We start from the raw sequence: 24,392 nt of genomic DNA on the forward strand, positions 1-24,392 counted from the left end.
GTGCTGGACTAGATGGGCCTTGATGCTTTTGAAGGGTAACATCCAAGAGGGCAATATATATTTCCATGCCACCATATTAGCTTTATTTTATTTTCTGATCACCCTGCTCAGTAATTTTGCTTTCAATGTTCTGCTAACATTTTTTTAAAATGGGTTTTAAATTGTATTTTGATAGCACATGTTTACCTCTTGCTTGCTGGTTAATGATTGTAATTTCCTGAGAGTTGCTTAGAGAATTTGTTAAATTAGGGGGTTCTAAGATGAGTAAACAAGGACGTGGGTGGCACTGTGGGTTAAACCATTGAGCCTAGGGCATGCCGATCAGAAGGTCGGCGGTTCGAATCCCCGCGATGGGGTGAGCTCCCCTTGCTCGGTCCCAGCTCCTGCCCACCTAGCAGTTTGAAAGCACGTCAAAGTGCAAGTAGATAAATAGGTACCGCTCCAGCGGGAAGGTAAACGGTGCTCTGGTTCGCCAGAAGCGGCTTAGTCATGCTGGCCACATGACCCGGAAGCTGTACGCCGGCTCCCTCGGCCAGTAATGCGAGATGAGCGCCGCAACCCCAGAGTTGTCCGCGACTGGACCTAACGGTCAGGGGCCCCTTCACCTTTACTTAAGATGAGTAAGCAAATGAATAAATAATCAGGATGCAAAGAGCTCTAATGCTTTACACCAGATACCAGCAATTTAGTAATAATAATTTATTATTTATACCCCACACATAAGGCCACCATCACACTATTCAGTGCTGTTTTGTTCTTTGACAGCCTGGTCCAGAATGTCTTCCATTCAGGTTTTGGAGTTGGGGGCGGGGGCAATGCTTCACGGCTGATTATCTGTGCTTTTAAAATTGCTGTTATGAATCAGTTGCAAGACCACGGGCCGTTTCCTAATTGCTCTCTTAGCAGGAGATGCTTTCTTAGCAAGCAAAGCTATTATCCTGAATAATCATCCTTTGCCGATGTATGAAAAGTAATGCCAGCCCCAAATCCTGTGATTCGATAACCCGAGCTCTTCAAAGTTTTGTCAGCCTGACCTCGCTCAACTAATGGTCCCCTGACCTCTGGATTTCTTCTTCATTTGCCTTTTCAAATTGCTTTGCTGTTCTTGAGTAAGTCTCATTTCCTTTGAAGAATGATATGCATCCCAGAAAGAATCCCTTTTAGGATTCACGGAACCAACAGCAGGCAACTCCTTTCAGCATTGTTCCTCCTCCTCCCTGCTGTGTCCCACAAGGAGCGTCTCCACCCCCGTCGTTCAGCCTGGACACTGAGATCCAACGCCGAGGGCCTTCTGGCGGTTCCCTCACTGCGAGAAGCAAAGCTACAGGGAACCAGGCAGAGGGCCTTCTCGGTAGTGGCACCCGCCCTGTGGAATGCCCTCCCAGCAGAGGTCAAAGAGATAAGCAACTACTTGACATTCAGAAAATACCTGAAGGCATAATAATAATAATAATAATAATAATAATAATAATAATAATAATAATGTCAGGAGCCAGAGTCAGGAGTAGGTCGGCAATAAAACACCCGGTGTCAGTAAAGTCAACTCTTTGTTCAAAGAAACCAAAACAGTGCAGGCCTAGTGATCACAGCAACTCAGTAGGTTTTGCCCCAACAATGAGGCAGTTGTGAGGACTGAAGGTCCCCAACTTCCCACTGCCAAGGCTTCTTCCCCAGTTCCTTCCCCAGCAGTCTAAGACTCCTACATCTAGTCTCTCTTTGCTCCACCATCTTCATTTCTCTGCATGTTCTGTGAGACCAGGGAGGAGGGGATCTGGTCACAGCAGGAGGGAAAGACCCCACTCCTGCCTCCACTCTGCCTCTTGGCCCTCTTCGTCACCAACCTCCCCTTCCACCTCTGTCTCTGGTTCTGGACTGCTCTCTGCCACAGCCTCTTCCTGCTCAACAAACCCTGTTGCCTCTTAATAATAGTAACAACAACAAACAACAACAACAACAACAACAACAATAAAATTTATACCACACCCATCTGGCTGGGTTTCCCCAGCCACTCTGGGCAGCTCCCAACGGAATATTAAAAACATGATAAAACAGCAAACATTAACATTCAGATGTCTTCTAAAAGTCAGATAGTTGTTTATTTCCTTGACATGTGATGGGAGGGTGTTCCACAGGGCGGGTGCCACTACCGAGAAGGCTCTCTGCCTGGTTCTCTGTAACCTCACTTCTTGCAGTGAGGGAACCGCCAGAAGGATCTCAGCACTGGATCTCAGTGTCCGGGCTGAATGATGGGGGTGGAGATGCTCTTTCAGGTATACAGGACCGATGCTGTTTAGGGCAGGAGTCAGCAAACTTATTCAGCAGAGGGCCAATCCACTGTCCCTCAGACCTTGTGGGGGGCCAGACTATGTTTTTTTTTTGGGGGGGGGGAAATGAATGAATTCCTATGCACAACAAATAACATTTTAAATAAAAGAACACATTCTACCCATGTAAAAACATGCTGATTCCTGGACCGTCCATGGGCTGGATTTAGAAGGCAATTGGGCCGGATCCGGCCCCCAGGCCTTAGTTTGCCTACCCATGGTTTAGGGAGAGCCAGTGTGGTGGGAGAGCCAGTGTGGTGTAGTGGTTAAGAGCGGTAGACTCGTTATCTGGGGAACCGGGTTCGTGTCTCCACTCCTCCACATGCAGCTGCTGGGTGACCTTGGGCTAGTCACACTTCTCTGAAGTCTCTCAGCCCCACTCACCTCACATAGTGTTTGTTGTGGGGGAGGAAGGGAAAGGAGAATGTGAGCTGCTTTGAGACTCCTTCGGGTAGTGAAAAGCGGGATATCAAATCCAAACTCTTAAAGGTCAGCACCGACACTTTGAATTGTGCTTGGAAACGTACTGGGAGCCAATGCAGATGTCTCAGGACTGGTGTTATATGGTCTCAGCAGCCACTCCCAGTCACCAGTCTAGCTGCCGCATTCTGGATTAGTTGTAGTTTCCAGGTCACCTTCAAAGGTAGCCCCACGTAGAGCGCATTGCAGTAGTCCAAGCGGGAGATAACCAGAGCATGCACCACTCTGGCGAGACAGTCTTCAGCCTTTGACACCTCCTCCTCCCAGTCTTCTTCCACTAACCACTGATATCCCACCACCAATCAATCCCCTGGCTCGTAGCCTCCTTCCCCAGGAGATTCCCATGGGTTCACCGGCTTGTGCCTCCCACCACCCCTGCATCTAGCCAGTCAATGACAGCAGTGCCACCCCTAGACTAGTTTTATAAGCAAGAAGGCGGGGAGGCAGGAGTGGGCTGGCAGAGGGTAGATTGAGGCTGGCGGGGCAATGCCCTGTTCACTCTAATGGAGCAACCTCAGATGTTTCTCAGCATCTATTCCTTGTCCTTTGGGGCAGCGGCGCAGGCTGGGCTCAGGAGGGAGCCAGCAAGACCCCTGCTTTGCAGGGGGTTTGGAATAGATCACCCTCAGAATCCCTTCCAGCTTTAAAGGTAAAGGTAAAAGGACCCCTGACCATCAGGTCCAGTCGTGTCCGACTCTGGGGTTGCGGCGCTCATCTCGCTCTATAGGCCGAGGGAGCCGGCGTTTGTCCGCAGACAGCTTCCGGGTCATGTGGCCAGCATGACAAAGCCGCTTCTGGCGAACCAGAGCAGTGCATGGAAACACCGTTTTTACCTTCCTGCTGGAGCGGTCCCTATTTATCTACTTGCACTTTGACGTGCTTTCGAACTACTAGGTGGGCAGGAGCTGGGACCGAGCAACGGGAGCTCACCCCTTGGCAGGGATTCGAACCGCCAACCTTCTGATCAGCAAGCCTTAGACTCTGTGGTTTAACTCACAGCGCCTCCTGGGTCCCTTACTATCCTACAATCCAGGTTTACTATCCTACAATTCGAAGAGAGCAGGCAGCGGCGGCAGGAAGAAGCTTGTGCAGTCCAATCTTTCTTGTGAGCCTCCCCAAACCTGATGCTGGCACCAAAGCATATTGCCTTGCAGGTGTGATATTATGCAGTATCACTGAATGGGGTGCAAAGTAACATCTCGGTCAGTCTCCGCAGGCCAGAGATGAAGGGAAACGAAAGAATCTGTGGGCTAGAGGCTAAGACATGTGGATTGCGTGCATTATGAGTCAATTAGGCCAAGTCCTCTGGGAAGGTTTGGTGGGGAGGGGGGGTCTGAGTAACTGGAAATACAGAACGCTAACAAGCTCTTCCTGCTGCCCGCAAATGCCACGGAGTGATTCAGAACCTGCGGTGGCTGCCGTTTCTTGCAATTAGTCAGGTGGCGCCGGGAGCACAAGGGACAACAGCGCTCTTCCCCCCCCCCAAAGCCTGGTGCAATGGCTCTGTGCATCATCTAAATCCCCTTAATCTTTAGACCGCTTGCCAGGGCTTCTGGAGATGGAGACCGTCAGACAGCATTGTGGAGGCCAAGCTCAGAGCCAAAAATATATATTAAAAATCCACGCTGCAGCTGGTCAAAGGCCGCTGATTTCCTGGGCAACACTTTAGTGCCACCAAGAAATTAAGAACTTATTAAGAGGAGGCTGCTGGATGAGGCCAGAGGCCCATCTTTCCCAAGCGTCCTGTTCTACTGGCCATGAAAACTGTGTCAGAGGCAGCATGCTTCCATGCCCTCCAAAATTTCTCAGATGAAAATAGGGACATCCCCTTCTGCGTCAGGACGTCTACCGCACACATAGATGCCATTGACATTGGCCACCTCGAGCCAATTACAACCTCTCTGCCAATCCTACCTTGCAGGATCGTTGTAAAAGAAATGTGCGAGGGAAGGATAATTTGCAACACCTTCCACGGATACATGGAATGAAATAAGCTGCCCTTGAGTCCCTGTCAGGGGGAAAAGTGAATAATAATAATAATAATAATAATAATAATAATAATAGTGGAAACAGTGGGAATGATCAGGAACATAAAGGTAAAGTTAAAGGACCCCTGACAGTTAAGTCCAGTTGTGAACGACTCTGGGGTTGCGGTGCTCATCTCGCTTTACTGACATTTGTCCGCAGACAGCTTCCGGGTCATGTGGCCAGCATGACTAAGCCACTTCTGGCGAAACCAGAGCAGCGCACGGAAACGCTGTTTACCTTCCCGCCAGAGTGGTACCTATTTATCTACTTGCACTTTGACGTCCTACTTGGCAGGGGGTTTCCTGCTTGGCAGGGGTTGGACTGGATGGCCCTTGTGGTCTCTTCCAACTCTATGATTCTATGACGTGCTTTCAAACTGCTAGGTTGGCAGGAGCAGGGACCAAGCAACGGGAGATCACCCCGTCACAGGGATTCGAACCGCCAGCCTTCTGATCGGCAAGCCCAAGAGGCTCAGTGGTTTAGACCACAGCGCCACCCGCGTCCCCGATCAGGAACATACCAGAGAGTAAATCCTATTGAACTCAGTGGGATTTAGTTCTGAAAAAAATGCTTCGGATTGCAGCGTAAGGCTGCCCTGTCTTTACCCAGTTACCTGGGAGTAAGCTCCAAAAGACTCAGTTTACAATCAAGGTATAAACATTCTACATGCTTCCTAAGAAATGGCTGGCTGCGGAAGCATTGGAATGAAAGAATTTAAAGCGGACCTTTTCCTTCAAAATTATAAGCAGGGCTTCATATACACCAGACTCACGATTTCCTTGATTTGGTGCAGGTATTTTATTTTCGGTATAAACAGGACTCTAGTTTTGCACCCACCCACACTTTTAATTGTTCTCTGAGATGGGGAGGGGAGGGAAAAAGGAAAACTGGGACATTCCTGGATCAAACCAGAAACCAGCATGGCTTCTGAAATTCCGGGACTGTCCCTGGAAAAATTGGGACACTCGGAGGGTATGCCATTCCCAGTACCAATCGCTGGGAATCACAAATGTGGAGAGTACCATGAGGACATAACGTAGGGATGGATCACACCCAAGGCCCATCTAGTCCTGTTCTCACGGTGGCCAACCAGATGCCTGTGATAAACACTCAAGCAGGATTCGAATGCAAGAGCCCTCTCCCCTCCTGCAGTTCCCAGCATCTGGGATTCAGAAGAATTTGCAGTTTCTGACCATTGGAGGCAGAGCACAGCCATCATGGTTGGAAGCTATCATGGCTAGTAGCTGCTGACAGGCCCCTCGTGCCCAACTCACCTGTCCGTTTGTTGGTCGCTTTATAAACGGGGAAACCCTGCTCTGAGGGCGAGGAGGGGGTTCTTTCTTGGTGAACCCAGTCAAATCTGCACTTTCTGCAGCCCCCTCCTGCTGAAGACTTACACCCTCACCTTCGGCCTGGTCTAAAAGTCCACTTATTATATTCGTGGTACTCAAAGAAGACTGAACGGAGGAGCGAATGGCGAAACCACATGCCTCCCCGCTGGCTCGTTTTGAAACGTGAGCGACTTGCTTCCAGGAGAGTGGCGAGGGATGAAGGAAACGAGGGATCTTTGCAATCGAGGAATTGTTTTGCGAAATGTTTGGAAATATATCCGAGGAAGAAAGTGGGGCGGGGGGGGGGAGAACTCCACACAGCCTCCCCAGACAGATGCACCTGGGAAGAGTTCTGTTGGCTGGCATTGTAAGGATACCATGATTCCTTGCTCTCTTTTCAGAGGCAGAGTGGTGTAATGGTTAGAGCAAGGGGGGCAGAGGCAACATGGTGCCCTTCAGATGGATCCCGGCATCAATCAGCCTCAGCCAGCATTGCCAATGGTGTGATGAGAACCGTGGTCCAACAGCATCCTTCGCCTATGGGAATTATAGGGGTGGTAGGGGCCTCAAGGGTCATCTAGTCCAACCCCTTGCAATGCAGGGGTCGGAGCTAAAGAATCCCTGACAGGTGGCCGCCCAACTTCTGTTTAAAAACCTCCAAGGAGGGAGACTCTGTGACGGTGACCCTGAAGAGCTGCTGCCAGCCAGTGTTGACCTCACTGACCCAGATGGACAAACGGTTCCGACTCGACACCAGGCAGTCTCCTGTGTTTCTAAATATACAGGCTTACCACTTCTGAAACATGGAGATCCCATTTATCTGCCAGGACCAACAGCAATTCATAGACATGTTAAGGGCTGATTGGTACTGTCGGGCCGAAAATTGATGGGCTGCGTCAAATCCGCTAAAGCGAATAATTCCCAAGCCGTTCTAAGCCATTCCTCCTTCCGAGGCTTCCTGGTGGTCTGTCTTGCAGCGGTTAAACACATACAACAAAGGTTCCTGTAAACCGACGTGTAGCGCTGTCTTAACACAATTAAGGGGAATCTGGTGTGCCAAGCGTGTTTCAAGGAACTCATTAAGTGCATTTATCATCGTTTCCCACAAATCAGCGGCTCTTTTATGAGTCTGTTGCCTATTGTAAAAAACCCCCACACAAAACCTTTTATTCACTCAGCAGTATCAACCCTTACCATTATGATTCCCATAAAGAGAGTGACAAATGTCACCATGCCACAGTTTTTAAAGCTTTCTCTCTCCCCCCCCCCAAGCACTTCTAACATTTGGTGCTATAGCACAGAGGTCGGAAGAAGCTGAATCAGGAGCTACTGATAGCTTGAAGTAGATCCACAAAGGTTTCTGGTCCCCATTTTCCAAATGGACAACTGCGTTAGAAGAGGAGACTGGTCTTTTTGGGCAAATGGAGCGCTTGCCCCACCAAGGCAGGCAGGTTTGAGCTGGCTGGCGGCCGACTGAGGTTGGCTGGGCAGTGCCACATTCTCCCTAACAGACCATTTCCCCTCTGGATGTAAACTGGTTGGAAATAAACAACCAGCCGGCTCCATTTCCTCTTGCCCCGCAATAAGCGAGCAGAAAGACTGTGGAGAGAAGGTGTTTATTATGAGAGAGGGCTGGGATTATTATCTGCAGGCGGCTCACTCCAATCTCTTTCTCTCCAGTTTGAACTGCTAAGGATGTTTTATGCAAGAGGGAGAGAGAGGCTATGGCTGTCATGTCGTTAAGAGCTTATTGGCCTCCGCTGGTTTCTGCTTCCTTCCTCACCTGGGCTGACAATATTGTGTCTGCGGAGCCTTGGAGATGGCAAACGGGCCAATTAAGTCGTCTCGTTCCCGGCTGAGGAATGACCAGCCACCAAATTCCAAGGCAACAAGAGAAGGGCTGCTTTTGAGGTGAAGCAAAATCAAAAAAGGTTGGTGTGTGTGTGTGTAAGCAGCAGAGAGGACTCTTTCCTGCAGCTGCTGCTGGGCCTGAAAGACATCTTTTTGCCGTTAGATGGTGGTACCAGGATCGTAGTGTGCAGGGATGGCGTTGCTGGGAGGATCTCCTGTGGAATTGGTTCAAAAAACTGCACGTGCACGCCAAGAACCAGTGTGGTGTAGTGGTTAAGAGCGGTAGACTCATAATCTGGTGAACCGGGTTCGCTTCCCCACTCCTCCACATGCAGCTGCTGGGTGACCTTGGGCTAGTCACACTTCTCTGAAGTCTCTCAGCCCCACTCACCTCACAGAGTGTTTGTTGTGGGGGAGGAAGGGAAAAGAGAATGTTAGCCGCTTTGAGACTCCTTCAGGTAGTGGTAAAGTGGGATATCAAATCCAAACTACTCCTCCTCCTCCTCCTCCTCTTCTTCTTCTTCTTCTTCTTCTTCTTCTTCTTCTTCTTCTTCTTCTTCTTCTTCTTCTTCTTCTTCTTCTCCTCCTCCTCCTCCTCCTCCTCCTCCTCCTCCTCCTCCTCCTCTGCCATTTTGCAAATGTTGAGGTGAATTTGAGCCAGGGTTCAGTGTCACCTCTTCTCATAGCATGGCAGGGACTACGTAGACAATCCTCTGGGTTCCTTCCAGCTCGACAATTCTGTGGCTCTACAGTGCATTGCCATACCTGCAGCTTTGTAAGAAGAGTCCGCCGGATCAGGCCAATGGCCCATCAAGTCCAGCACACTGTTCTCACAGTGGCCAACTAGGTGCCTGTGAAACCCATGAGCAAGAACCAGAGCCCTCTTCCCTCTTGCAATTTCCAGCAACTAGAATTCAGAAGAGTCCCATGGGCTGCAAGAAGGTCAAACCTATCCATTCTGAAGGAGATGAGCCCTGAGTGCTCACTGGAAGGACAGATCTTGAAGCTGAGGCTCCAATACTTTGGCCACCTCATGAGAAGAGAAGACTCCCTGGAAAAGACCCTGATGTTGGGAAAGATGGAGGGCACAAGGAGAAGGGGATGACGGAGGACGAGATGGTGGGACAGTGTTCTCGAAGCTACCAACATGAGTCTGACCAAACTGCCGGAGGCAGTGGAAGACAGGAGTGCCTGGCGTGCTCTGGCCCATGGGGTCACAAAGAGTCAGACACGACTAAACAACAGAATTCAGAAGCACAGCTGCTTCTGACAGTGGAGTTCAGAGCACATTGGCTTGCTAGCCATCATGGCAGCTTGTGGGAGAGAAATCCATAGTTCAACCAAGCGCAGTGTAAAAAAAAAAAAAAGCTTTCTTTCGTCTGCCTTGAACCTCCTACATGTCCACAAGTTCTGGCGTTATGGGAGCGCCTCTTATTTCCTCACAGTTCCCCTCACCTGCAGCGTAAGGATAATCTCACAACTTGCCTTATGGAAGCACGTAACATCAAGTCAAACACTAGACTGGAAAATTGTCTTTTGTGCCAAAGAGAGGCATAGCATAGAGGCAGGGGGACCTCAAAGGCCCACTAGTCCAAATGTAGGAAATCTGCTGCATGGCATCCCGGATAGGGGACCAAACTCTGCATGCACAGTAGTCTGAACCACGGCAAACTCTGCATGCACAGTAGTCTGAACCATGGAAGACATCAGCAAGCAAAACAATAGCAGACTGATCATGCAGAGGGATTTCTTGCTGGCAGCGCCCTCCCTGTGGAACGCTTTCCCGTGTTTTTATATTCTGCTGGAAGCTGCCCAGAGTGGCTGTGGAAACCTAGCCAGATGTGTGGGGTATAAATAAAGTTGTAGAAGTAGTAGTAGTAGCAGTAGTAGTTGTTATGCATAGATAAAGGTAAAGGTAAAGGGAACCCTGACCATTAGGTCCAGTCGCGGACGACTCTGGGGTTGCGGCGCTCACCTCGCTTTATTGGCCGAGGGAGCCGGCGTACAGCTTCCGGGTCATGTGGCCAGTATAAGCTGCTTCTGGCGACCAGAGCAGTAAATGGAAATGCCATTTACCTTCCCACCAGAGTGGTACCTATTTATCTACTTGCACTTTGACGTGCTTTCAAACTGCTAGGTTGGCAGGAGCAGGGACCGAGCAACGGGAGCTCACCCCGTTGCGGGGATTCGAACCGCTGACCTTCTGATCGGCAAGCCTTAGGCTCTGTGGTTTAACCCACAGCGCCACCCACGTATGCATAGGTACCGCTCTGTAAACAAGGTCAGGTCACATGAAAACCTTAAATCCAGGTATAAATTGAGACAGGTGGGATTTTGCATATTTCTGATAGAGGCTTCCAGTGCCATTTCTTTCTTTCTTACCAGCAAGACAAGAATCACTGGTCCTTGGTAGATGTAGTCTATATACTTCCCCGATTCCTTTCCAAACCAGCACCTGCAAACAGAACATCATTTCTTAAGCTTGTGCAAATCTCACCTATCAGCTAAAGTAGACTAAGGCTGGCTTGGATCTTGAAGGATTGCGCATGGGGATCTTGAAGGATTGTGCATGGCAATAGCGCATGGGAAAGGAAACAGATGAATCTGGTGTGTGTCCCCATCATATGCGCTCCCTTTCAACGGAGACGGTAACGGCAGATTGCAAGTCCCCAACAGCCCTTGCGATGCACAGACATGGTCACATGCGTGAGGCTCACCTCCTCGCTTTCAAGTCTGCTGTGGAAATGAGGAGATATTTTCCTCCTTCGGAGTTTACACATGCTCTCGCATGCCATCCATCCAATTAACAAGCATTTGGCTGGTTCTTAGCAAAGGATGAGGCGAGGAATTGGGAAGAAATGGCCTCCAGGTAGTCACAGAAGAGGAAGCACCATATGATAAACCCTGGAGAATATTTTTTTGTATTTTTTAATAAAGGAGCTGGGAGGGCCGGGTGAAAAGAAAGGAAAGTGATCAAACAGCTGTCGGGTACTTGGAAATTTGTGGTGACTCCTTTCCTTCAAAGCACCCAGCTCTGAAAACTGACAGATAGAAGAATCCTGTCCATCCCACCGCCGTGACAATTTTCACTTTCCACTGTCCCTGGTTAGAGCGCATGCACACAGACGCTGGCGCCTGCGTTTTGGCTCAGCTGCTCAGTCATGAGAAATGGATGAAAAGGTTTTACTCACTGCTCGTTTTCGTAATGCAGCTTGCAGACAGCCCAGGCGATAATAATTGGGCAAGGAATACCTGCAAAAGCAGTGGGGCGAGGGGGAGAGAGAGAGAGAGATGGTCCAGGTAGCTTTGACAAACGCTACTTTAGCGTTCCTTCTCTCTGCTGTTGTGCAGCCCCCTTTGCACACACCCACAAACCCCGTGGTCACCTTCACCCCCTTTCGTACCTACTCCTTCTTCCAGCCACAAACGCCCACTCGACCGCTTCGGCTGGCAGAATTGGCACTGCTACTGCTGCCCCATATTACCCGTTCTGCATTTGTAAGGACTTGATATATATATATATATTTTAGCGTGGCAGCGCCCAAACTTTGGAACTCCCCGCCTATTGATATCAGGCAGGTGGCTCTTCTCTGCAACTCCTAAAAAACATTTTTTGTTTAGACAAGCCTACTGCGTGTTACTTACACCATCCGATGAAGAGGAAAACCCACTTCCTCAGCTTGTCTGTCGAGTAGGTCATGACGATGGCCGTGTGCAGGTAGCAGCCTTCCACAAACATCCAAAAGAAATTGGTCACCACAAAGTAGTTGAAGATGGCTGTGATGCAACGGCACCACAGCTAGTGGGAGAAGCAGAAGGGAAGCACAGGTGAGGCCTACAGGGCAGGTGAACACTTCCTCGTTAAGTACAATTGGTTTAATTGACACTGAAACGGGAATGGCTATGTGTATTCATGAAGGCTTTAACATGGGGATTCTCCATGGGGCTATATTGATGGCAAGAATAGGGCTCTGAACTCTTAACTGAGCCGATAACAAACTATGGTTGTTTTCTGCTAGCTAACACAGGAGTGTTTAACCTTAGATCACACAAGAGGTATTGAATTGCAAATCTGCCATCTTGGAAAGGTGGCACCTGCCATTTTTTCGTTCCCAGACTCTGTGAGATGTAAATGAAGCTCTCCAGGTAAACAGCATAAAACAGGATGCCGGCTGGAATGCAAGCTGTGGGGAGAAACAGACCTCTGCTTCTAGGTCTGTTGGAATTATTTCTGTTGGAATTATTTCATATTTTGTCAGGTACTTGGAGCCTATGCCTTGGACTGGCATATGTCTTATGGAACTGTTTGGATGTATCATTTGATGCTTCTGTTATGGTATGAAGAATGTTCTGCAAGTAAAGTTTTTAATTAAACTTAGGGGCCTTGGCAATGTTTTTATTTCAAAAGGAGTTAGTATTTATGCATCCAGTCGCTTCAAACTGTGCAATATTAATATCTGCAATATTCCTGACCTGCTGGGATAATTCGGCTTAAACTTTTTATTGTGCGCCCGCAATATACAAGTGAAAATAATTGCAGAAATCTACTTTGCATTTTTCACATTGACATGTCCTTCAATGATCACAGCAACCCTGTAAGGTAGGTTAGACTGAGAGATCCATGATAGACTTAGGGTAGGGTATGTTTTTTTTTTTTTGGCTGAGCAGGGTCTGCCAGGTCTCATCCATATATACCAGGCATAGGCAACCTCAGCCCTCCAGATGTTTTGGGACTACAATTCCCATCATCCCTGACCACTGATCCTGTTACCTAGGGATCATGGGAGTTGTAGTCCCAAAACATCTGGAGGGCCGGGGTTACCTATGCCTGATATATACCTTCAGGTAAGCGCCATTGAAAGCAATGGAACTTTCTTCTGACTAGACATATATAGGATTGCACTATTTCTCATGGTGTGGGGCGCTAGGTTTTTGAGAATGCACTGATTCCCTGCTCCCTAACAAACGGAAATAATATTCACCTAACCCTTTGCCTGTTGAGAATCAGCAGGTATTGCCCACAACATTGGAGCAGATTTTTCCATCCAAAGGGTCTAGAAATGCTACACTGCGTTAGATGGGCCAAGGGTCTGAAATGTTATACGGCTACGGCCCTATATCTGAATGACCCTATTTGAAAAAGAATTAATTAAAATACATTATTATTATTATTATTATTATTATTATTATTTAAAGATTTTGCTCCAGAAGAAGAAAAATAAGGAAATGGCTTAATTCCCTCCAGACCCGCAAGCTCACGGCTCATGAAGCATGTCATTAGACATACCATTCCTTAAACAGGTACTAATCAATTCTCCTTTTTGCAGAGACATAAAATTATACAGCCAGCTGATTAAGCTGAGCTAAAAGAGAGGCCTCGGCTTGTCTTCCCCGAGGAACCCGATCTCTGGGCTTCATTTGCACAAAACGCGAAATATTTTCATACGGGGCGGAGGGGGGAATAAGTGAGGGTAGCCCACCCTCCCTCTCTCGCCCATGCAATTAAAAGGCAAGAATGAGCTTCTTGTGATCAGTAGATAAGTTCATTCTCATTCTCAATTTACCTGGAACTCATTTAAGAGGCAAATCAATTGCTTGGGGGAATCAGGTCAATGACCCATCTTAGTCCAGCATCTTAGCTATACTCAGATGGGCTTTGACACCATCTGCACTATGTATTGGATAGAGCAGCCATAGGCAAACTCGGCCCTCCAGATGTTTTGGGACTACAACTCCCATCATCCCTAGCTAACAGGACCAGTGGTCAGGGATGATGGGAGTTGTAGTCCCAAAACATCTGGAGGGCTGAGTTTTCCTATGCCTGGGTTGGAGGGTGGTGCTGATAACGCCAAGGTTGCAGGTTCGATCCCCTTAAGGGACAGCTGCATATTCTTGCATTGCAGGGGGTTGGACTAGATGATCCTCAGGGTCCCTTCCAGCTCTGCAGTTCTTTGATTCAAAGCACTAGGTAAAGGTAAAGGTACCCCTGACCATTAGGTCCAGTCGCAGACGACTCTGTGGTTGCGCGCTCATCTCGCTCTATAGGCCGAGGGAGTCGGTGTTTGTCCGCAGACAGCTTCCAGGTCATGTGGCCAGCATGACTAGGCCACTTCTGGAGAACCAGAGCAGCACATGGAAACGCTGTTTACCTTCCCACCGGAGCGGTACCTATTTATCTACTTGCACTTTGATGTGCTTTTGAACTGCTAGGTTGGCAGGAGCAGGGATTGAACAACAGGAGCTCAACCCGTCGCAGGGATTCGAACCGCCGACCTTCTGATCGGCAAGCCCTAGGCTCTGTGGTTTAGACCACAGTGCCACCCGCGTCCCACTTTATGCAGTCATGGCTTACACCAAAGAGAATCCTGGGAGCTGTGGTTTGCTAAGGGTGCTGACAGCTGGTAGGAGACCCCCCCCCCAGTCCCCTCACAGAGCTAAGATTCCCAGAGTCCCCTGGGAAGAGGGATTTGTTGTTAAACAACTCTGGGAACTGTAGTTCTGTGAGGGGAATGAGGGTGGTGGTCTCTCTTAACAACTCTCAGCCCCTCTAGGAAACCACAGCTCCCAGGAGTCTTTGCGAGTGGCAGGGGGGAAGCCAGGACTGGCCCAGAATATTTGCTGGAGGGACGTTGTCCAGGATAACGAAAGAAAAGGAGAGATAAGGCAGAATGAGGTGAAAACCATAATTCTGAGGCGTTGACAAGGAGAGGCTATAATTCAGTCTGGCACAATCCTATTATTTAGGACTGGGCCCTGTCCAAGAGGCAGGGATTATTTATAGGAATGATCTTTTCTGGGGGAGGGGGGGAGATTAATGGACTGAATTTGTTCCCCCTTCCTTCTTCTCAAGGTACCTTCAAGACCTGGGTGAGGTGTAGCATCATAAATTACTTTCAAGTTCTTGTAAGGATCAGGCTACTGGGGGGGAGGAAAAAAATGAGTGCATATAGCAAGGTCTAAAACTTTGGGAATAAAATGCACCCCCCCTCTCTCTGTGTGTGTATTCAGTACATATAAAGCAAGTGGGGAGTGCCAGCCAGCCAGCCTCTCCCAGGATAGTCCATTTCATTCCTGCTATGTTTCTGAGTCCCTCCATAGCTCAATGGCTGTAGCCTGGTGGCAGAGGACATGTCCTGCATGCAGAAGTTCCAGCTTCAGTCCCCTGCATCTCCAGGCAGGGATGGGAGAGACCCCGTCTGAGTCCATGGAGAGCTGCTGCCAGTCAGCGCAGACAAGACTGAGCTCAATAGACCAAAGGTCTGTCTGAGTATAAGGCAGGCATAGGCAAACTCGGCCCTCCAGATGTTTTGGGACTACAACTTCCATCACCCCTGACCACTGGTCCTGTTAGCAAGGGATGATGGGAGTTGTAGTCCCAAAACATGTGGAAGGCCGAGTTTGCATATGCCTGGTATAAGGCTGCTTCCTAGGTAAGCCGCAGCGTCTGGACCCAACCTTAAGGGTAGCCCCATGTGGAACGCATTACGGCAAGCCAATCTTGACATTGCCAATGCACAGATCACTGTGGTCAGGTCATCTTTGTCCAACAACGGCCTCTGAGGCACCAGCCCAAGCTGGAAGATGGTATGCATAGCTACTGTGACCACTTAAGCTGAGACCCTACTTGCCTGCGGACTGTCTCACCAGAGTATTGCATGCTCCGGTTATCTCCTGCTTTGGACTACTGCAACGTGCTCCACATGGGGCTACCTTTGAAGGTGACCCGGAAACTACAACTAATCCAGAATGCGGCAGATAGACTGGTGACTGGGAGTGGCTACCGAGACCACATAACACCGGTCTTGAAAGGCCTACATTGGCTCCCAGTACGTTTCCGAGCACAATTCAAAGTGTTGGTGCTGACCTTTAAAGCCCTAAATGGCCTTGGCCCAGTATACTTGAAGGAGCATCTCCACCCCCATTATTCTGCCTGGACACTGAGGTCCAGCTCCGAGGGCCTTTTGGCGGTTCCCTCCCTGCAAGAAGCGAGGTTACAGAGAACCAGGCAGAGGGCCTTCTCGGTAGTGGCACCCGCCCTGTGGAACGCCCTCCCACCAGATGTCAAGGAAATAAATGACTGACTTTTAGAAGACATCTGAAGGCAGCCCTGTTTAGGGAAGTTTTTAATGTTTGCTGTTTTATCGCGTTTTTGATATTATGTTGGGAGCCGCCCAGAGTGGCTGGGGTATAAATAAATTATTATTATTATTATCATTATCATGACAACAAGTGACCCAGGTGGACCCCTGGATATCACAGCTGCTCTGTAAAGGTGAGCACCACCCTGTCCCCAAAAGCCACCCTACCAGGCTGGGTTAGGGCTTCATGGAACCATAATACTATAGAGCTGGAAGGGGTCGTGATGCCCATCTAACCCAACGTCTTTTGGCCAATGTGGGACTTGAACCCACCACCCTGAGATTAAGAGTCTCACGCTCTACCAACTGAGCTATCCCAGCTGAAGACCTAGGAACCACCTTCCTGCAAGGCCTTTGTCTTGCCAGCATTGAACTACCGGGTCCCCATCCAGCCTACCACTTTTAATTCGCTGTGCCTGAACACATCAGTTTCCCCGCTTCTTTTCAGCACGGATCGTTTCAAATGAGTTTTCAGCATCCCTGCATCATTAGCGCTCCAGCCCGTCCAGCTTACAAGCGTCCCTCTGGGCCCGCCAGGTGGCAGGGCTGTGCAGGAGACCACGTGGCATGTGTGGTACCCAGCTCCGACCCTGTTTCAGACTAGAGCATCACTCTGCCCCCCCCCCAAAAAGTCAGCCTGGAACACTGTAACCCAGGATGGATTGCATAGCAAACACAGCCTCTAACGCAGGAAGGAATTTCCCAATCCTTTGGTTGGTCTGTAATCCCTGCGTTGCCAACTGCAAGATGCTTAATTCTATGACGGTGGCGATTTAGTACCTCGTTGTTTTCGTGGATGTCGTGATCAATCATCTGCAGCAAGAACCACATCACATTCCTCAGGATGAACGTGGTGATCAGATTCCAGTGGATAATATTCCGAAGGCATCGGATGCTCCTAAAGAGGCAAAGACAAGAAGACTGCAAATTTCCCCGCTCAATCCCCTGCATTACAATGTCAAGATTTTTTTTGGGGGGGGGGGATAGACTGGGATCTACTGGTAGATCTCAGAGTGATTTGCAGCAGCTCAGCAAGGATTCCGACTCTTTCCTTCTTCTAAATTCTGCTGGGAGGAAGAAAACCTAGGGAGGAATCTGGACTCATCTGTTCTCCGTCCCTGGAAGAGTGGAAGAGACTGGGATTGAGGCTTCATGTCCAAGTGGGGCTCTGTGAATCATTTTGACCAGGGCGAAATTCCATCTCTCTGGTGGAAATGGCTGCAGAGCACCGTTCCTGGTTGGAGATCAGGGCCGGATTTAGGTTTGATGAGGCCCTAGGTTTTTAGCGGATTTAGGTTTTATGAGGTCCATGGGGTCACGAAGAGTCGGACACGACTGAACGACTGAACAACAACAAAAGCTACCCAGGTGGCGCTGTGGGTTAAACCACAGAGTCTAGGGCTTGCTGATCAGAAGGTCAGAGGTTTGAATCCCTGCCACGGGGTGAGCTCCCGTTGCTCGGTCCCAGCTCCTGCCCACCTAGCAGTTCGAAAGCACGTCAAAGTGCAAGTAGATAAATAGGGACCGCTCCGGCGGGAAGGTAAACGGCGTTTCCGTGCGCTGCTCTGGTTCGCCAGAAGCGGCTTTGTCATGCTGGCCACATGACCCAGAAGCTGTCTGAGGACAAACGCTGGCTCCCTCAGCCTATAGAGCGAGATGAGTGCCGCAACCCCAGAGTCGGACACGACTGGACCTGATGGTCCCTGATGGCCCCTTTACCTTTACCTTTAAGCTACTGAAGGTAATGGGCCCTTTATATGTCCAGCTGACCTTTGCCAGCAACAAATTGTCACTGTTTTTTGTGTTGAATGTATGCTATATGTATGCTATATGGTAATTTATGGACCTAATAAGTATCCAAAGTGATATGTGAAATTATATGAATGAAATAACGCAATAGAGTTGTCGATCTCGGTGTCAATATTTTTTCTTTTTGTACGGTTTAAACTTATGTGAATTGGTTCAATAGAGAGATGAGATTAGGAAGTCTAATATAAATATATTAATATATAACTAGCCCCCTTTCTGTTAAGAAAGGAATGGCTAGGAAATTATTATTTGCAAATATCTTAACTTATATTTAACTTATACATAATTTTGGTTATGTAAGTGTATCAGTGTTGGTTTGCTTTTCGTATGTACGTAGGTGGATGTGTTGAAAATCAATAAAAAAGTATCTAAAGCCATTTGCACATAACAAAATATGTGTTTTATCAAAGTAATTGTTACAACCAGTCCATGCAGAATGTAGGCACCCTATATATAGAAATGAGCAAACCAGTGATATTTTAGGGAGCAGGCTAGCAGGCAGGGCCCATTACTTACACAAAACACTGTATGTAGGTTTTATTTTATTTGCTTTTTAATCTTATATTTTGGAAATGTACATCAAGTTCCCCCCCTTTAATTATTTTGGGGGGTCCCCAAGACAGTGGGGCCCTAAGCTACAGCTTGTTTAGCTTATACGTAAATCCGGCACTGTTGGAGATTTTGGGAGTAGGATAGTACTTGACTGCCATGTCTCATCATTATAAGGATTTCCACCTGCGCAACTGGATTTTACCTTCTTTTCCTGCGCATGCCCCACACCCTCCCCAAATATGTCCCAGAGGGTTCAGGGAACCCCTAGATCCGATCTGAGGGGGCCATAGGAGGAAGGAGGGGGGGAGAACATTCCACGGTGGAAGCAGAAATCGTGCTGACGGAACAAGAGACGTATTGGGGGAGAAAGGCGAACCGACCCACAGAGCCGTGTCATCCATAGAAGCCGGTGGCGCGGTGCGCCAGGGCGCTGGGCGCCCCAGGGGCGCCCCCGCGAGCCCGCCGGCATACCGGGCTCCTTCTCCCCAACCCGCCCCCGCCCCCACGGGCAGGCGGGCACTCGCGCGCCGGCGGGCGGGCTGTAAGCCGCCCGCCCTCGCCTCCCAGAGCCCCAGCTGGAGCGCTGGAGCGGCGCGGGGCTTTGCGCGACCTTCCAGCACTCCAGCTGGGGCTCTGGGAGGTGAGGGCGGCCGGCTCGCGCTCCCGCGCCCAGCCGGCCGGCCGCCCGATGCAGCGTGAGCTGCCCAGCAGCGCCGCGCTGTCCAGCTGCGCGCGGAGCGCGAGCCGGCCGCCCTCGCCTCCCATCCCGGAAGCGCTGGAAGGGCGCGCAGAGCCCCGCGCCGCTCCAGCGCCACGCCCCTCACCCCCCCCGCTCGCCCACCCCCCTCCCAAGGGGCGGCAAGCGCGGGAGGGAGGCGGCGGAGAGGCGGCATGGCGGGGGCGCCGGAGGGATAGCCGCGCCAGGGCGGCAGATCCCCTTAAGACGGCTCTGCCGACCCAATTCGCAGTTTCTGAAACTCTGTAAGAACTGAAACATAGCTATTCCGGGGAATTCCCACATCTCCGAATTTTGCAATGTACTTCTCCAGCCAAAGTTTTTTTTTCCTTTAAAAGCACCTTTTAGGGAAGAGTGTCCATAAAAAAGAACATATTGGTGAAAATAACATATGAAATGCATTATGTTAGCGGGAACTGCTTTGCAATAATGTGCACCTGATGCAAAATTTCATACACATTGCAAAATCTACATGTGCCTATTAGGAGGAATATGCATGAAAATGCTGTTGAGTTTTCATAAGGACTTTTTTTTTTAAAAGCTTTTTTATTGCCTTTTTATCCCACCCTTTTCTCCAAGGAGTCCATGGTCTCTGTTCCCTCCTCCGTTTATCCCCACAACGACCCTGTGAGGTAGGTTAAGGGGCTGTGACTGACTCCAAGGCCACCCAGGGAGCTTCATGACTGAATGGGAATTTGAACCCTGGTCTCCCATGTCCTAGTCTGGTACTCTAACCACTACACCACACTTCCCTCCTAGAGCACTTCTGCTGTGGAGCAGCTCTATAAATCAAGTAGGTAAATAATATGGGGAAAGCAAAATGTCGCTTAGAGAAGGATCTGAAATATTTTTCTTGAAGCTTGAGTTTTTATTATTATTCTGGATTGTTTTGTGTGGTGTTTTAATCTGAGATTTCCCCCCCCCCTTTAAAATATGAAGAGGCGTAGAAATGAAATTAATTATAACAATAAAATTAAGTTTAATAAACAAACAGACAAACGAACCAGGCTTAATGTAAGGAGTTCAGAACATTCCTTTGTGACTGGAAGTTTTCGGCCTCACAGGAGAATTTTGATTTGTTCATTTCTTCCGACATGCTAGCAGCTCCTTTGCAGTACGCAAACGAGGAATTGCCGGGATTGGCTGCAATCTGCAAACCGTTGGCTCCGGAATAATTGTCTGCACTTTGAGAAGACCACTGTGGAACCGCTTCAGAATTAATGGCTTGTGCAAGGCAGCTTCATTCCTCATTTTCCAGTTGCTAAACATTTTGCATAAAGAGCGTCGCATCAGTGTCTTAATGAGGTGGAGAATGGCTCGGAGATATTATTTCCCTGAACTTTCTCTCTCCACAATACCGAAGTCCTTTTCAACACCCACCGCGTATTGGAGCTCAAAAATTATATTCTGCAGCTCTCTCTCTGACTGTGCGAATGCACACAGACATTTGTGTGTGCCTCTGTGTGTGTGTTTGCAACAGCACGGCCTGGGGGCACTCCAAAGTTTCATTCCAATTAGGTTTTGCAAAATTATCCAACAGGAGAGAAGGTGGTGGTTTGTTTGTTTTTTAAAAGCTCCTTGCAGCTTCAGATGCAATGGATTTTTATTTTATTTTTAAACACAAATCGAAAACACGATTTGCACCGAAAAGCTGCAGCAAAGGTGAAAACTGCCATGTTCACTGTCCTTGGCTGGAAAATAATGATTTGTCTGGGTGCCGAATCGAGAGCAACACACAAACATAAATGTTGCATCAAGGTGAAAAGAAAAAGTGGAATGATAAGACAAGCCATAGGTTAAAAAGGTAAAATGTAAAGGACTCCTGGACGGTGGGGTTGTGGCGCTCATCTCACTTTCAGGCCGAGGAAGCTGGCGTTTCTCCACAGACAGCTTTCCAGGTCATGTGGCCAGCATGACTAAACCACTTCTATCGCAACAGAACACTGTGACGGAAACCAGAGCGCACGGAAACACCGTTTACCTTCCCGCCTCAGTGGTACCTATTTTTCTACTTGCACTGGCGTGCTTTCGAACTGCTAGGTTGGCAGGAGCTGGGACAAAGCAATGGGAGCTCGGGGATTCGAACCGCCGGCCTTCTGATTGGCAAGCCCAAGAGGCTCATTGCCCCATGTGTTACAAAGGCTGGACTAGCCTCCCCTCTAGTTCAAACATTTCACCTAGCAATTCTAAAATATAGACGCGCTTTTACTCATGCAACATTGAATGTGTTGCCCTCGGCTGTACTCAAGGGACGATTCCAACAGATTGCACATGAAAAACGCCTATGTCCCTGTGGAGATGGCAGTACTGAATCGGTGGCACATGCCCTTCTGGCTTGCACTCTTTATAAAGACTTGAGGAATGAGAGAGCCAGTGTGGTGTAGTGGTTAAGAGCAGTGGACTCATAATCTGGGGAACCGGGTTCGAGTCTCCGCCCCTCCACATGCAGCTGCTGGGTGACCTTGGGCTAGTCACACTTCTCTGAAGTCTCTCAGCCCCACTCACCTCACAGAGTGTTTGTTGTTTTGACTAGAGCCGTAGAGGTTTCTCTTTTCTCGTTTTCTTCCTCCCTTCTTCCCTATCCTTCTTTCCCTATCACCAGATTTGGGCAGCGGCCAAAACCTTTTTTTCCTTTTCATTTCCCCAGACCTTTTAAAAACTTCGACTGAATTATTTAGGCTGGCTCTGAAGCAAAGTTGTTGTGCTTTGTTCTGCTGCTGTTGGCTTTATTGGACCATTTTCTTTGTTAGATAGTTTTTAATATGTTCTGCTCTGGTCCTCCCAGTGCGCATTAAATTTTTTTTTTTTTTTTAATGGAAGGTGTGTGGCTCAAAGAGATTAAATCGTTAATTAGTTAAATATCACCACTACATAGGTTTTTCCTTCCAATAGCTTCCAATTCCTTCTCCGTTTCTTTTCTTGTGATATAAAACTGGAGAAATACTTCACTGTTATACCTCAGAAGATTTACCTTGCGTTTGTAAGAGTAATTCTGTAACTTTTTTGGGTTTTTTGGCATTTGTATCTTGAGGAGCTCGGGCTAATTTTAATTGTGCTTTCTTCCTTTTCTCCTCACACCAGCCCTGTGAGGCAGGTGCGGTGGAGGGAGAGTGACTGGCCCAATATCACCAAATGAGTTTCGTGGGTTAATTTACAGCCAACATCTTCGTTAATATATACCTCCTTTCCTCCGAGAAGCTCGAGGGGACCTGCAGTTCTCTCTCCCATTTAATCCTCAAACCCTATGTGAAGTAGCTTAAGCTGAGTGACAGAAACTGGTGCGAGGATCCGAACCTGGGTCAGTTTCATGGCTGGCTAAAGATGGCCCAGCACAAGAGACTGTAACTCCTTTGCTGCTGTGTAAGTTACTGAGGAGACTCTTGAGAGTCCCATGGACTGCAAGAAGATCAAACCTATCCATTCTGAAGGAAATCGGCCCTGAGTGCTCACTGGAAGGGCAGATCCTGAAGTTGAGGCTCCAGTACTTTGGCCACCTCATGAGAAGAGAAGACTCCCTAGAAAAGACCCTGATGCTGGGAAAGATGGAGGGCACAAGGAGAAGGGGACGACAGAGGATGAGATGGTTGGATAGTGTTCTCGAAGCGACTGGCATGAGTTACTGACCAGGGGAGGAGAAGAAGAAGAAGAAGAAGAAGAAGAAGAAGAAGAAGAAGAAGAAGAAGAAGAGTGCAAACTGAGAGCAAGAACTTGCACACAAAGGCAACAAGCATCTTCCTTTGTGGGCGAGAAATTGTGTGCCCAGGCAGACACACACACACACACACACACACACACACACCCGGAGCACAGGCGACACCTGGGTGGAATAATGACTCATGGCAACGTGTTATGGGATTAAAATTGGCCACAACTCTAGAGCCAGTGTGATGTAGTGGTTAAGAGCGGTGGACTCGTAATCTGGTGAACCAGGTTCGCGTCTCCTCTCCTCCACATGCAGCTGCTGGGTGACCTTGGGCTAGTCACACTTCTTTGAAGTCTCTCAGCCCCACTCACCTCACAGAGTGTTTGTTGTGGGGGAGGAAGGGAAAGGAGAATGTTAGCCGCTTTGAGACTCCTTCGGGTAGTGATAAAGCGGGATATCAAACAATATCAATTTCAGAATGGAACTTCTTTTTGAACGCCACATATTATCTGCACAAAAGCGATTACAATGTCATACTCGTGCGTTACAGGGACACAATGTGTGCACAGTGCAATGTACACATTGCACACATGGTGCAACAAATGAATCCTGACATTTAGAAGACATCTGAAGGCAGCCCGGTTGAGGGAAGTTTTTCATGTTTGATGTTTTATCGTGGTTTTAATATTCTGTTGGGAGCCGCGCAGAGTGGCAAGGGAAACCCAGCCGGATGGGCGGGGTAAATAATAATAATAATAATAATAATAATAATAATAATAATAATAATAATAATTAGTTCCCCTGGTCACAAGAACCCTTCCTGTCTCCTCCGACCCACTAGAGTTTCACTGCCCTTCCTTCCTCCATTCACTGCATTAAGCATTCTAAGGTTTGGCTGTGGATCTTAGGGAGAGTGGGTGAGTTTTAATTCCAAAATAGTATCTTTATTGATTTAGGTTTATGTGTAATCATGTTTTGAGCAAGGGAAGCTTAACCTAGCAGCAAACCACATTTCCATCCCCCCTCTTGCACATATTCTAGGCATATTGGCCAATAGATCACATTGCCTTTCGCGATACACTTATTTTATACATCTACAGGGACAAAGGACAGGGCTGGGCTAATCACAGTGAAGGAACAAGCTTAAACAACAGAATCCAATACATTACCCAGTGTGGTGTGGTGGTTAGAGTGTTGGACTAGGACCTGGGAGACGAGGGTTCAAATCCCCACTTGGCCATGATGATCACCGGGTGACCTTGGGCCAGTCACTGCCTCTCAACCTAACCTACCTAATTGTGGGAATTAAAAGAGGAGGGACAGAACCATGCATACTACCCTGAGCTCCTTCAAGAAAAAGGTGAGGTATAAATCCAAGCATAATTAATTATCTCATGGCCGATTAGGTATAGCTTATGGAAGAACCTCACAACCTCAGATAGGCAGATGACACAACTTTGATGGCCGAAAGTGAGGAGGAATTAAAGAACCTTTTAATGA

At 48.5% G+C, this 24,392-nt stretch overlaps 1 protein-coding gene across 4 annotated transcripts in view; it reads right to left on the reverse strand.

Moving 5' to 3' along the window:
* Window positions 1–24,392, reverse strand: part of CRHR2 (corticotropin releasing hormone receptor 2) — a 168,286-nt gene that overhangs the window by 24,158 nt on the left and 119,736 nt on the right. For all 4 annotated transcript variants that reach the window (XM_033165868.1, XM_033165870.1, XM_033165869.1 and 1 more), the window contains 4 exons: window positions 16,933–17,050; window positions 11,660–11,813; window positions 11,206–11,266; window positions 10,397–10,469 (listed from right to left, as the gene is read on the reverse strand). In XM_033165868.1, the coding sequence (XP_033021759.1) occupies window positions 10,397–10,469; window positions 11,206–11,266; window positions 11,660–11,813; window positions 16,933–17,050 (406 nt within the window). The remainder of the gene's footprint in view (window positions 1–10,396; window positions 10,470–11,205; window positions 11,267–11,659; window positions 11,814–16,932; window positions 17,051–24,392) is intronic.

This window comes from Lacerta agilis, chromosome 12, assembly GCF_009819535.1.
Source record: "Lacerta agilis isolate rLacAgi1 chromosome 12, rLacAgi1.pri, whole genome shotgun sequence".
In the NCBI taxonomy this organism is placed as follows: Eukaryota; Metazoa; Chordata; class Lepidosauria; order Squamata; family Lacertidae; genus Lacerta; species Lacerta agilis.